Source organism: Hypanus sabinus, chromosome 1 (genome assembly GCF_030144855.1).
Source record: "Hypanus sabinus isolate sHypSab1 chromosome 1, sHypSab1.hap1, whole genome shotgun sequence".
Classification (NCBI taxonomy): domain Eukaryota; kingdom Metazoa; phylum Chordata; class Chondrichthyes; order Myliobatiformes; family Dasyatidae; genus Hypanus; species Hypanus sabinus.
In genome coordinates this window covers 150,556,996-150,572,266 of record NC_082706.1, presented here as the reverse complement: position 1 = coordinate 150,572,266, position 15,271 = coordinate 150,556,996, and the positions used below count along the sequence as shown (strand labels likewise).

At 41.0% G+C, this 15,271-nt stretch overlaps 1 protein-coding gene and 1 long non-coding RNA gene across 3 annotated transcripts in view; one reads left to right on the top strand and one right to left on the bottom strand.

The window, feature by feature from the left end:
- Nucleotides 1–15,271, bottom strand: part of LOC132399067 (matrix metalloproteinase-16-like) — a 204,003-nt gene that overhangs the window by 135,491 nt on the left and 53,241 nt on the right. Inside the window, exon 2 of the mRNA XM_059979008.1 lies at nucleotides 8,866–9,014. Coding sequence (XP_059834991.1) covers nucleotides 8,866–9,014 — 149 coding nt within the window. The remainder of the gene's footprint in view (nucleotides 1–8,865; nucleotides 9,015–15,271) is intronic.
- LOC132399092 (uncharacterized) overlaps nucleotides 1–15,271 on the top strand; it is a 55,235-nt gene that overhangs the window by 21,241 nt on the left and 18,723 nt on the right. The gene's annotated exons all lie outside the window — the stretch shown is intronic.

Here is a 15,271-nt window from a genome sequence, read left to right as displayed (position 1 = left end):
GACGACTCCAGCACTCCAGCAGACTCGCAGGTGAAGTGTTGCCTCACCCGGAAGGACTGTCTGGGGCCCGGAATGGTGGTAAAGGGGTAGGTGTGGGACAGGTGTAGCATCTCTGTTATGCTAATCCCAGCATACAGACTACTTGTCAGGTGCTCCAGACAAGTTCAGAAGCAGGTGAATACCTGGCCAACAGGAGCCATCTCTGCTCTTCAAGACTGCTTTGAGCACACTGACTGGCACATGTTCAGTGAGGCTGCAACCGATGGTGACTCCACCAGCTTAGAGGAGTACACAGCATCAGTGACCAGCTACATCAGCAAGTGCATTGATGATGTTACTCTGTCGAAGACCATGGATGACCGCAGTGGTGCGTGCGCTGCTGAGGACCCGCGACTCTGCCTTGAGAGCAGGTGACAAGGCAGCTCTAACACCAGTGAGGGCCAAATTGTCCTGAGCCTTCAGAGGGGCAAAGCGTGCACATGCCCAGCTAATCCACAGCCACTTCCAGGACAGTGGCGACATGCGGCACATGTGGAAGGGAATCTAGGACATCACCAATTACAGGACAACATCACCTGACTGTGTAGGTGATGCCTCCCTCCCAGAAGCGCTGAATAACTTCTACGCCCAGTTTCAGGTGAAAAATGATGTGGCGGCGAGGAAGTCCACCCCTCCTACAAATGACCAGGTGCTGTGTCTCACCGTGGCTGACGTGAGAAGAACCCTGTGCAGGGTCAACCCACGGAAGGCTGCTGGACCAGACAACATCCCTGGTAGAGTGCTCAGAGGATGTGCAGACCAGCTAGCAGTTGTTCTCACTGACATCTTCAACATCTCCCTGAGTAGCGCCACCATTCTAACGTTCTTTAAGGCCGCCATCGTCCCCGTGCCGAAGAAATCTTCAATGTCCTGCCCTCAATGACTACCGTCCCATTGCACTTACATCCATCATCATGAAGTGTTTCAAGAGGCTCGTCTTGAGGCATATCAAGACCCTGCTGCCCCCCTCACTGGAAGCCCTGCAGTTTGCATACCGCCCCAACCGCTCAACAGATGACGCCATTGCCACCACTCTCCACCTGGCCCTAACCCACCTGGACAAAAAAGACACATGCTTTCGGATGATGTTCATAGACTTCAGTTCAGCATTCAACACAATCATCCCTCAGAAACTGATTGGAAAGCTGAGCCTACTGGGCCTGAACACCTCCTTCTGCAACTGGATCCTAGACTTCCTGACTGGGAGACCTTAGTCAGATCACATCGGGAGCAGCATCTCCAACACCATCACACTGAGCATGTGGACCCACCCAGGGCTGTGTGCTCAGTCCACTGCTGTTCACTCTGCTGGCCCACGACTGTGCTGCAACACACAGCTCGAACCACATCATCAAGTTCGCCGATGACACCACAGTGGTGGGTCTCATCAGCAAGAACGACGAGTCCACTTACAGAGAGGAGGTACAGCAGCTAACGGACTGGTGCAGAGCCAACAACCTGTCTCTGAATGTGAACAAAACAAAAGAGATGGTTGTTGACTTCAGGAGGGCACGGAGCAACTACTCCCCACTGAACATCAATGGCTCCTCGGTAGAGATCGTAAAGAGCACCAAATTTCTTGGTTTTCACCTGACGGAGAATCTCACCTGGCCCCTCAACACCAGCTCCACAGCAAAGAAAGCCCAGCAGCATCTCTACTTTCTGTGAAGGCTGAGGAAAGTCCATCTCCCACCCCCCACCCTCATCACATTCTACAGGGGTTGTATTGAGAGTGTCCTGAGCAACTGTATCACTGCCTGGTTCGGAAGTTGCACCATCTTGGATCGCAAGACCCTGCAGTGGATAGTGAGGTCAGCTGAGAAGATCATCGGGGTCTCTCTTCCTGCCATCATGGACATTTACACTACACGCTGCATCCGCAAAGGAAACAGCATTATGAAGGACCCCATGCACCCTTCATACAATCTCTTCTCCCTCCTGCCATCTGGGAAAAGGCACCGAAAAGGCATCGGGCTCTCACGACCAGACTATGTAACAGTTTCTTCCTCCAAGCTATCAGACTCCTCAATACCCAGAGCCTGGACTGACTCCTTGCTCTATTGTCCTGTTTATTATTTATTGTAATGCCTGCACTGTTTTGTGCACTTTGTGCAGTCCTGGGTAGGTCTGTAGTCTAGTGTAGCTTTCTCTGTGTGTGTGTTTTTTTTTACGTAGTTCAGTCTAGTTTTTGTACTGTGTCATGTAACACCATGGTCCTGAAAAACATTGTCTCAATTTTACTATGTACTGTACCAGCAGTTATGGTCAAAATGACAATAAAAGTGAGTAGACTTGACCTGACTTGAAAGGTATAGAAAAATGTAGTCACTATGTAAGTAAATGTAATTAATGTAGATAGCAAAAAGGTTTGTATTTAGGTGATGGGCTGAAGGGCTCATTTCTGTGGGGAATGAGTCTATGACCATGACTGCTGAAACATTAGCTAAGTGCTGTTTTCTAAAAGAACTAACAAAAAAGAGATATTTTTCCAGAAAGAAAAATACTTCTCTGCTATTGCAGCTAATAAAGAACAGATTTCAGCTTTTAAGATTAAACTCACATGTTCTCAGGCAACTTCACCAAATTGGAACATGCAGTTAAAACTGAGGTACAACTAACATTTTACTGGACTCAAAAGAGAAAAGTAACTTTAGGTATGGAGCAGCAGTGTGTTTTTGCTAATTTAAAAAAATTGCTAGGTTGTCTGATTTTGCCATTAATCTCAGAAAATTGCAATTTGCTATCTGCCTCACTTTTGAACATGTACTGAAAGCCCAGAAATTTATTAATTTCCTTGAAACATTAACTGCCGTCAAGTCAGCTGTTAGAAGTGTTTTAATATGATAATTATTTCTTATTGTCAAGCAGTCTGTCAATGAAATTAACCTTCACAGGCATGGCAGCTCACTAATTGTGAAATTATCTTAAATAAATTTAAAATCTAAATACACTTTTACCTTAGCTTTTCATTTCCTTTCTCACTCTTCATTTCTTTCTTTTTTCTTTGTTTCTCTTTCTGCAAGTGACTGACCATTGAATAAAGCAACTTTCAATGTCCTTGCATCAATTACTGTAGTTCACATTGATTGTTTGCTGCCAAGATTGTGCATTCAACAAAGTGGGTGAGGATGAGGGGAGAGGCAGCATAGTGGTTAGTGTAACACTTTATAGTGTCAGCAAGCTAGGCTCAATTCTCATTTCGGTCTGTAAGAAGTTTGTACTTTCCCCCCATGATCACATGGGTATCCTCCCACATTTCAAAGACATACTGGTCGGGGTTAGTAGGTTAGGGGTATGCTATATTGGTACCAGGAGCAAGAGACAGTCGTGGGCTGCCCCTAGCACATCCTTAACACATTTCACTGTATTTTCAATGTGCACATGATATATAAAGCTAGTCTTATCTTTATCACAATAATTTTGTTTCATTAACAAGAGGAAATCTGCAATTGCTGGAAGTCCAAGCAACACACACAAAATGCCAGAGGAACTCAGCAGGCCAGGCAGCATCTATGGAAAATTCTTGGCTGATTAAGGTGTTGGTCAGATAGTCAATCAGAAGCTGGTCCATTTTCCCGAAGTTTTTCAAGATTATTAATCCCTTTTCCAAAACCCAATTCTTGAAAGCTAAGCATCCCATACAAATACGCTGGATTTCACTCCTAACTTTCTCTAGGATCATGATACACAAATGATTTGTCAACTCATGTCACATACTAAACTTATGTACCTCATTTTTACTATACTTTCAGGGAGAAGCCTCTACTAATCACTAATAAACCCAAAAGGCCATGAGCAAAGATTCTACAACCAGGAACGAATGTTCTGTCCATATGAAGGACAAATTCGCTCCTCAATAATCTACTCAGCAGCAAAATAATGGAACAAACTGTAGATGGTACTATCAAGTAGCAGAGGGACATTAATAATCTTCTCAAAGATGCACACTTTGGCTTTTACCAGGATTATTCAGAACCAGAAGTCATTATAACCCTGGTCCAAACATGGACAAATTGCTGAATTCCAGCATGTTAAGATAACTTATCTTATATGTAGCATAAAGGAGCTGTGGTAAAACTGAATTCAATGACCAATCCACTGGGTACAACTTTGTCCTGTGCAAAAGGATAGTAGTAGTTGATGGTATTCAATTATCTTAATTCCAACACATCACTGAATGAGCTTCTCAGGGCAGTGCCTAGTGTTCTTCATCAAAGAAAATTCCTACTCTATACTCACTGCTTGATTCACTTTGCAAATCCTCAGAAAATAAAACAGCCTACACTTGCATATAGGATGGCCTTGCCAATACAGTATTCAGACTTTGAATGAAAAAAACCAATTAACATTCACACTGCTCAATTGCCAGGTAATAGCCATCTCAAGAGTTAGTTTAATTAGCTACTTTTAATGTTTAATGACATCATAAAAAGAGTCTTTGTCACAAACATTCTTGTGGTAAACTAGACTAACTCTACAAATAACAAGAGCAGTAACGAGGCTGGGTTTCTTGCAGAAATTGACACTTCCTGAGGCCTCATCTTTTTCTAAATATCTGAAATCCCTTGGAATTGAGTGTGATAGAAGATTATCCACATGGCCTATACAGAGCAGCACTATCAAGATGTTTTCCAACCAGGAGGAAGCATTTGATCTGATTGGCACACAAGCCACCAGCACTGTGTGCCATCTACAAAATTATTTGGAAAAGCTGACTGATTAGAGGGGCCATTTGCTTGAGATCACTATACCTTGAAATATCAGGTTAGAGCTGGCTCTCATTATGTAGACATTGTGCTCTTATTCATGGTTTTTGCACCAAAGCTATGAGCCAAATAGTGAAAGGCTCAAAGAAAAATTATTATCAAAGTACAGATACAGTATGTCACCATATACAATTCTGAGATTTGTTTTCTTGCGGACATAGTCACTACCTTGTTGCTTAATGCAAAGACTCAAAGAGGTTGCATACATCAAATAGTTAATTAGTTTAGTGATACTGTCTCTTCGATACTGAGCACTGGCCATGGTGCTCTGTGTATGCTGCAAACCAAATGTGCATTCAATAAGTGAAAATCTTTGTGGCTGGAATTCCTCTCTGCGTTGAAATATGACACCCTCAAAGTGATGAGAGTGCAGTCGAAACATCGGGAAACTCCCCGCAATGGGTAATCCATATGTTTTTGTTCCCTGCTGTTCTCCGCCAAGGCAGAACAAGGTGACTTTTCAGAATCACTTCATTGCCAGAATGTGAAGCACACCAGAATTGATTGTGGTTCGGTGCCAAGCATAAAGCACAGGACAAAACCATAACAGACAACACAATAGCAACCAACAATTTACAGGACAGTGGTGTAAACAGACAGGAGTAGTCAACAGTTAGCAGAATGGTCACATGCACGAGCCTCAATAATCAGATTTAAATAGATGTGAACAAATGAACAGACTCAATAATTATCGACAGAACAACGAGAGCAGGGAATACCATTTAACAGATGTTGTCCAGGGACATTTACAAATTGCAATGAGTGAGTTTGCTGAGAAGCTGGATAGCTACAGGAAAGAAGCTTTGGAGATGACGTGTAGTCCTGGTGGTGATGGACTTGTAGTGTCTTCCTAAGAACAATTTGGTGAATAGGTGGGTGGAGTCAGCAATAAAATTTCCAGCTCTTTGCTCTGGCAATGAACATGTCTTTTAATGCCAACCAATGGTCTTCTCTACTGAGTAGACCACTTGCTGAAACCTGGACTTGGAGAGGGAGGAGGCAGCAGAAAACTAAATGGTGATTGAGGTGGTCACAACACTCCATATGATGGCTGAGTAAAAATATGTATTTCCATAATTGAGGAAGCGTACAAACGTCTAATGCAGATGGTTGCTACAATCACTCGTACACAGCAGAAAGTGAGCTGGTGTTTAGTGTGGATTATTCCAGTGGAGCTGGCATGGATACAAAGCAACACACACTAAATGCTGGAAGAACTCAGCAGGCCAGACAGCATCCTCATCCTAATCTTTGTAATGTTCTAGGGAGCCACAGCAGACTAATTGTTTCTACAAATAATACTACATTATTTGCAGAGTTTTACATTCTGCTGCTCCACTAAGTCATTAATTTTTCAAAGCAATATACTTTGATTTAAAAAAAGGAGTATAACACTAATTAAAGCTGGTACGACTGGCATAAAGCTGTAGATGAAAGAAATTTATATTTTGAGGCAGTATACAATGTACTACAGCTACCACACAGTTTGTTTAGATCTATTGATAGAGTAGAACATTGAAATCTACAGCCCATTACAGGTCCTTCGGCTCACAATATTGTGCCAACCATGTAACATACTCTAGAAACTACCTAGAATTTCCCTAGCGCATAGCTCTCTATTTTTCTAAGAGGCTCTTAAAGGACCCTATTGTATCTGCATCCACCACTATCATCAGCACCCCATTCCACGCATCCGCTACTCTCTGTGTGAAAAACTTACCACTAACATCCCCTCTGTACTTCCTTCCAAGTACCTTAAAAATATGCCCCCTCATGTTAGCCATTCCTGCCCTGGGAAAAAGCCTCTGATTATCCACACCACCAATGCCTCTCATCATCTTATACAACTCTATCAGGTCACCTCTCGTCCTCTGTCGCTCCATGGAGAAAAGGCCAAGTTCACTCAACCATTTGAAGTAGTACAGATATTTACCTCATACAGCTGAGAGGCTCCAGTTAAATGCAACAGATATTTCAAAGTATTAACATTTGAAAGGAAAATGCCCTAAAATTGCTGCTTGTGTAAAGACCACCAAACACAGTGGGTTAAATGTTCTTGAGCAGGCCTGCTATCTAGAATTGCCACCTGTGGTCTATTTACATCCTTATTTACCAGATCTGAAAGAAAAGAAGAAGCGATCTGACTGGCTGGAATGCACAACAAACTCCAGTAAGGAGGCTCAGGCAACAGCAGGGCAGAAAAGAAAATAGGCTGCACGCTCCCCATGAGAACACGGGCAGCCAGCAAAACCACATCTCCACTTTGCTAGCTGCAAAATCTGTGAAGGGTGTTAAATGACTGAATGTTTCCAATGAAAATAAGTTAAAAAGGGAATTACTTTTCTGATTTTGAGCCCTACAATTTCTACTGGTAGTAACGCAATGACGTTTTCTGCAATAGGATTAATCTGGTGCAGGATCTGAGAGACCACACCCTTCCTCTCCTCAACCCTTGCCCCTTGTTAGTATGGGGCAATCCTGCTGAGCAAAGTGGCTCAGTCAGCTTTCCAAACCTATCCGTATGCTTGGGACTTCAGCTAATGATTGTACTGCACATACATCTAAATTCTAGAGTTACCTGCATTTAAAAACTTTGGTGCTAATGGATACATTCAGAAACATCAACATTTACCCGTAAAATCTGGGCCATTAGAGTGAAATTAAACTGCTCAAAATTAAATACCAGAAAGCACAAGAAGATACAATTTCAGCTCATTTCTTCATAGTTACTTTTATTTTTCCATGCCATAAACCAAGTTTGGTATAAAATGGCCAGTATGACATACTCAAAGTTGACAAAAACATATGATTTTTTTCTCTTTCTCTATGATTTGTGCTATCATTGAAATATTCCTACAAACTACAGACTCATTCTCAAGGACTCTTCATCTCATATTCTTGATATTTATTGCTTATTTATTATTATTTCTTTCCTTTTGCATTTGCACAGCTGTTTGTCTTTTATATGCCAGTTGAATGCGCAAGTTGGTGTGGTCTTTCACTGAGTCTGTTAAGGTTATTATTTTATTATGGATTTATTGAGCATGCCCAGAAGAAAATGAATCTCAGGCTTGTGTATGGTGACATATATGCACTTGGATAATAAATTTACTTTGAACGTTGAACCCATGCAAGGTTATTTCCTGTTGATGAGGTGGACTAATCATTGGATCCTAAGAGATGCGAGTGACAACCTACTTCCTGTCACTTTGTTACACAGGACACTTCAGCTCTTGTGTACTGCACCACTGAAATCCTGTTGACTCAGCTTCAGGCAGATACATTTTCAGTACTTAGTCCATCAACTTTATTAAAATGCAGCATTAATTCACACTCAGAGATTACCTTAATGGTTTTTTTGGCAAAATTCCAAGTGCATATATCTAAATGGGGTTTTCACAATGACCTATAGTACCTTATAGTCCATGTACCTTATAGGAAGGAGCACCAAGAACAAATATTTGTCTAATTGTTGGGTCTGTTTCTACTATTGGGATTCATAAGGGACTTCTGTTATTAACATTTTGAAATAAATATAAATTAATATTACTGATCACATTTGTCTTCTAGGACTTTCAGCTGTTTGCCAAAAATATGACCTTGTTCTTATTTGCAACAGTGATTCTTAATTCTTGACTGGAAACTGTCCCAAAACAATCTTACTGTAAAGTCATGCTCATTTTCACTAACAACTTTAGCTTTTTAGGATTGCCCTGGACTCCAATAGCATTTCAGTTCACACTATTTTCATTAATTCAACAAAGTGACGGTGTCTTTAAACTGTTTGCACCTATTCCTCATTGGCATATTTTATATTCATTTTAGCATATCTAGAAGGTGATAATTTTACATTTCATGCTAGCTCCAAAAACTAAATGCCACATTGATAAGTGGCACTTTCCCTCAATATTAAGTGGAGAAATCTTATACTCTCTGGTGTTGAAAATGACAGCAATGTTGCTCTGTGAATTACAAGTAGACGTTGTTTGGCTTCTTTAAGTAGAGGTGTGCAGCATTTGTGAGCTGATGCAGATTGAAGAGGAAAACAGACATTCCTTACTCTATTGTGTTTTCATCCAAAGTCCCCGTAACTTTAATTCCATAGAATTGCTGCATAGCAGCTACAGCTGAGTGCATGGACTGTGAGGAACGCAACACTGACATTCTGGGTCCACTAGCTTGAAGATAGCCATACTTCTGTAACCATATCTGTAAACAAACAAGAGATGCATATTGATCAGTCTATTATATCCACTGCAAAAACATTCAAAGAAGCCATATTCAAAAGAAACTCATACATTTAAAAACAGTAAGGCATAGGAACAGGCCTAACTGTCCACAATGATAATGCCAGCTATGACATCAATATAAACTAATGCCACCTGTCTGTCTGCACATGGTCTGTATAGCGCAATTCCTCAGCAATTCATGTATCTGTCCAAATGCCTCTCAAACATTATCCTGTCTGCTTCCACCACCTCACCTAGCAGTATATTCTAGGCACTAATCACTCTCTACATAGCAAATTTCCTTTAAACTTTCCCTCTCTTACATAACAGCTGTGCTCTCAGTATCTGATTTTCCCATCCTGGGGAAAAGACACTTTCTGCCCTAAGACTCTCATAATTTTATATACAGTGGATTCCAATTAATTGGGGGATATGGGCCAATTAAGCAGCAATCATAATCAGCTGAAGTCTCTTGGAAATATTTATAAAAAGACAAACCATCATTTGAATGAGTAACAATTTATGTATTTAAACTAAATACAGAGAAAATTAGAACACTACCAATACTTCTATAACTATATTATAAAACTGTGAGAACAAGAGATTGTGCAGATGTTAGAAATCCAGCGTACATATACAAAATGCTGGAGGAACTCAGCAGCATCGATGAACATTAATAATCAGTCGACATCTCATGTCTTGGCCTAAAACAGACTGTTTATTCATTTTCATAGAGCCTGCCTGACCTGCTGAGTATCTCCAGCATATTGTGTGCGTGAATATAAAACTGTATATTAGTTCCTTATGGTTACCAATGGTGGAATTCAGCTGTTGTGTTCTTTTGTTTGACTGTAAATGAACAAAATTAGTGCAGGTACCTAGTGCAGTTAGTGGACTGTCTTCATACAATGCTTTAGACGAGTGCTTCTTTCAAATCTTCATTTTCATTGTAACATTTCCACTGAAATTTTTTTCCTATATCATGTATTGCATTGTACTGCTGCCACTGTTAACAAATTTCACAACATATGCTAGTGATATTAAACCTGATCCTGATTCTGACGTTCGAGATGTTTGTCGATACCTTTGTAATTTCTAACTTGTTGGAAGTAGTGAAATAGTTTCATTTTCAATCCTGGTCATTTCTGGCATCTCCAAGCCTGAATGCTCGAAACTGCAGTGAGCAAAACGGTTCTGAGTTGTCTTACTGTTCATTTCTTGCCAACTGTCAGTAACACAAGTCATTGTTTTTTGAATACACACACACACACACCCGTCACTATTTAAAAACTGATCACTCTAAGCTTGCTGTAGTGTCTAACAGCCTCACAAGTTCGGGTGATTGACGCTACTTAGAAATTGTTTGGCAACAGCGTCTCCTGCCCCAGTTAAGTGACACTATGTCCCTAACAGCTTAAGGAACTGAATCCTGGCTACTTTCTCGATTTAGTTTTTAGCCTTTAAGAGCCATCCCAAAAAAACAGCTGCTCCGATTAACCAATGGCCCAGTTAACCGGAATCCACTGCATTCCTATTAGACTGTCCCTAAGGCTCTGACACTAGTTTAATCAATCCACATTTGTCCATTCTTTCCTTTTAACTATTGTACTTCAATCCAGGCAACATTCTGTTGAATCTCTATTGCACTTCTTCCAAAACCTGCACATCCTTTCAGTGGTGTGGTGACCAGCACTGCATATTCAGCCATGATTCAGCCAAAATTGGCTAAGCATGATTTCTCAACCTTAACGCTCAATGCCCCAAATGATGCGTTAAGCGTGCTATATGCCTCCTTCACCACTACTTGAAGAAGCTTGTACTCCAAGATCCTTCTGTCATGACATTTACTATATACTTTCCTTATATACTTGACCACTCAGAAATGTATCATTTCACACTTGGCTGGAATAAACTTCATCTGTCAATTCTCTGCTCAAAACTTCCATCTGATCTTTATCCTGCTGTATTGGTTGACAACCTTCTTCATGATATACAACTCCACCAATTTTCTTATCACAGACAGAGTCGCAGATCACTACAGCACATAAACAGGCTCTTTGGCTCATCCAGACAAGTCAAAATGTTACTTTGCCTACTTCCATCAGCCCATACCTTCACTATATCCCTCCATATCCCTCCCATCTGCAAATTTACTTATAAGGTTGCTCACATTTTCACCCTATAAGTATAAAAAACAACAGGTCTCAACTCTAATTCTTGCAGAACACCAGTGGTTGCAGACCTCCAGTCAAAAAACATACTCTATCACTAACCCCTGTCCTCTAGGACCGAACCAATTTTGCATCCAATTTGGCATCTCAGCAAAGATCCCATGTGACTTAATTCTCTGGAGCTGCCTACCATGAAGGACTTTGTTAAATGCTTTACTCAAGTCCACACAAACTGCATCAGCTGCACTACCCTCATCAATGATCTTCATCAATTTCTGTAAAAAATCAGCACTGAATGTTAAAATAGCAATGCCGAATATGGTTCATACAAAGCGAGAGAGAGGTGGGCAAGCTGGAAATCTCAGAAAACTGCAAAAAAATTTGGAAACTTGAAAGTGTCCAAAACTGATGAAACGACTTGCCTCTTCCCTCAGTAGGTTCCTGAGCTGCTGAGTGTTTCAGCAAAATCTTAAAATTAGATTCAAGCCCAAACTCAGAAAATCATTCTTTAGGCAAAATTGAAATTACTTAGTTAAGGAAGATGTAACAGGCTTAAAACAAGCATAGGAAATTGGCAGCAAAAGATAAATAGCTGCCAGCAAAACAAAATCAGGGAACAGATTTCACAGACCAAAGGACATAGTCCAACCTTATTAATACAATATGTTTTATGATGAAACTTCAGTTACAATTACAACTAATTATTATTCAACATAACTGATGTTAACTGATCATCAATCTTAACTAACTCGATTATAAGGTTTAGTGACCTAATTACACTGTTAAACATTTTCACAAAGTTTGTAACAACATTTTTATGAAGAACTCAACTGATCTGCTTAAATGATTAAAATAAATCAGATTTTCCTCTGCTCTGTATCATAGCATTATTCATTTCTCAGGTGAAAATGACAGTAAAAAAAAGAGGCTGAGATTTATTACCAGACTGCCATTACTTCCCTTTGGGCCTCTCTTACTGCAAAAGAGGGAGGGAAGGTTCACCAGATTGATTTCTGGTGTGACAGGTTTGTTGTATGAAAGAAGATTACAGAAACAAGACCTGTCACCTTTTCTGTTAAGAGTAATGAGAGGCGAGATGTACAAACTCCAAAGGGCTTGAGGAGTAGATGTGCAGTAGATGATTCCCATGGCTGGAGTGTGTAGAACTAGGAATCATGGCCTCAAAATATGAGTCACTTCTTTGAGATGGAAATGGAAAAAAAAAACATTCTGCACCCAAGGGAACCTTTGCAATTCTTTCCACAAGAGATTGGTGGAGGCTCAGTCCTGGAGTTTATTCCAGACAGATGAACAGATGTTCATAAATAAAGGGTATCAAGGAACATTGTGTGGTCTAAGAAAGTTTATCAAGCAAGAAAAGAGCAGCTACAATTTTAGAAATAGCAGAACAGGCTGAATTATTAACTTTTGCTTCTAGTTCTTAAGTTTTTATAGTGTGACCAAATATTCACCCACTTCTCCCAATGGAAACATATCTAGAAATAGGTGATATGTTTTGAGTTTCACCCATTCCAATTGACCATATGGATTTCCTCCGAGGGCTCCAGTTTCCTTTAACATTACAGACACTAATTAGTATGTTAATTGGTAGGTTCAGTGGCTACTGCAATTGGTAGGTTCAATGGACACTGCAAATTGCTTCTCATGTACAAGGGAATCGCAGAATATGGGTAGGTGATGAGTTGGACAGAATTCTTTAAAAATACAATTAGTTCAGGATGGCTCTTGTGGCTGTAGGAGCTCAGTTACTGAGAATATTTTATTCAGATGATTTTGAATACTGAGGGAAACAGGTCATGTTGGGTTACTGTGGGAAAGAAGCACTGAAACTGATGTCACTTGATCTTACTTAACAGAGGAACAGGCATGGGGGTCAGAATGGCCTGCTCTTAATGTATTCATGATTAGGTCCTGACATCTTACAAATAAAGCAACCACAACTAGTGAATTATAATTTGTTGGGAAAAGAAAGGATTAAAACTCAAAAGCACAGAATGGCACTACTAAGCCACTTGTGACTAGTGACTAAAGTGTAGATCCAGACCTATAGGAACTCTTCCATGCAGCCTTGGATGACAGGGGCTCAGACAGACACATCCAAAAAGACATATCCATCACTGATGACATTGTCACCCGAGTCAGATATTTCAGCCTGAATCTGTTTCAAACAATTAATTTGAAACTGATAAAGCGGCACAGTCTTAAGCAATGAATGATGTTGTCCTTGTACAAATTAATTTAAGCAGAATGGAGTGTTTTGCATTGGAGTGAACTTTGAATTAGTGGAAAGGAAATGAACACAGCAGCCAACTGTTTGAAAACTAATGCGGGGCAAAGGTGATGACAGAACTTAGAAGCATTGACATTTTCCATTTTGTACTTGGCAGTGCTGAATGCAGGCTAGAAAGGACTTCGGCCATAAGATATAGGGACAGAATTAGGCCATTTGACCCATCGAGTCTGCTCTATCATTTCATCATGGCTGATCCATTTTCCCTCTCAGCTCCAATCTCCTGTCTTCTCCACATATTCCTTCATTCCCTGACTGATCAAGAATCTATCGATCTCTGCCTTAAATATAAAGACCTGGCCTTCGCTGCCACCTGTGGCAAAGAATTCCATAGATTCAACGCTCCTTGGCTATAGAAATTCCTCCTCACCTCTGTTCTAAAAGGACACCTCTCTATTCTGAGGCTGTGTCCTCTGGTCCTAGACTCTCTCACCTTAGAAAACAACCCCTCCATATGGGGTTGTATCAATAGACAATAGACAGTAGGTGCAGGAATAGGCCATTCAGCCCTTCTAGCCAGCACTGCCATTCACTGTGATCATGGCTGATCATACACAATCAGTACCCCATTCCTGCCCTCTCCCCATATCCCTTGACCCCACTATCTATAAGAGCTCTATCTAACTCTCTCTTGAATGCATCCAGAGACTTGGCCTCCACTGCCTTCTGGGGCAGAGCATTCTACATATCCACTACTATCTGGGTGAAAAAGCTTTTCTGCATCTCTGTTCTAAATGGCCTACCCCTTATACTTAAACTGTGGCCTCTAGTTCTGGACTCACCCATCAGCGGGAACATGCTTCCTGCCTCCAGCGTGTCCAATCCCTTAATAATCTTACATGTTTCAATCAGATCCCCTCTCATCCTTCTAAATTCCAGTGTATACAAGCCCAGTCGCTCCAATCTTTCAACATATGACAGTCCCGCCATTCCAGGAATTAACCTTGTGAACCTACGTTGCACTCCCTCAATAGCAAGAATGTCCCTCCTCGAATTTGGAGACCAAAACTGCACACATTACTCCAGGTGGGGTCTCACCAGGGCCCTGTACAGCTGCAGAAGGACCTCTTTACTCCTATACTCAATTCCTCTTGTTATAAAGGCCAGCATGCCATTAGCTTTCTTCACTGCCTGCTGTACCTGCATGCTTGCTTTCATTGACTGATGTACAAGAACACCTAGATCTCATTGTACTTCCCCTTTTCCTAACTTGACTCCATTTAGATAGTAATCTTCCTTCCTGTTCTTGCCACCAAAGTGGATAACCTCACATTTATCCACATTAAACTGCATCTGCCATACATTTGCCCACTCACCCAACCTGTCCAAGTCACCCTGCATTCTCATAACATCCTCCTGACATTTCACACTGCCACCCAGCTTTGTATCATCAGCAAATTTGCTAATGTTACTTTTCATTCCTTCATCTAAATCATTAATGTTTATTGTAAACAGCTGTGGTCCCAGCACCGAACCTTGCGGTACCCCACTGGTCACAGCCTGCCATTCCGAAAAGGACCTGTTAATCACTACTCTGTTTCCTGTCAGCCAGCCAATTTTCAATCCATGTCAGTACTCTGCCCCCAATACCATGTGCCCTAATTTTGCCCACTAATCTCCTATGTGGGACTTTATCAAAAGCTTTCTGGAAGTCCAGGTACACTACAACCACTGGCTTTCCCTTGTCCATTTTCATAGTTACATCTTCAAAAAACTCCAGAAGATTAGTCAAGCATGATTTTCCCTTCACATATC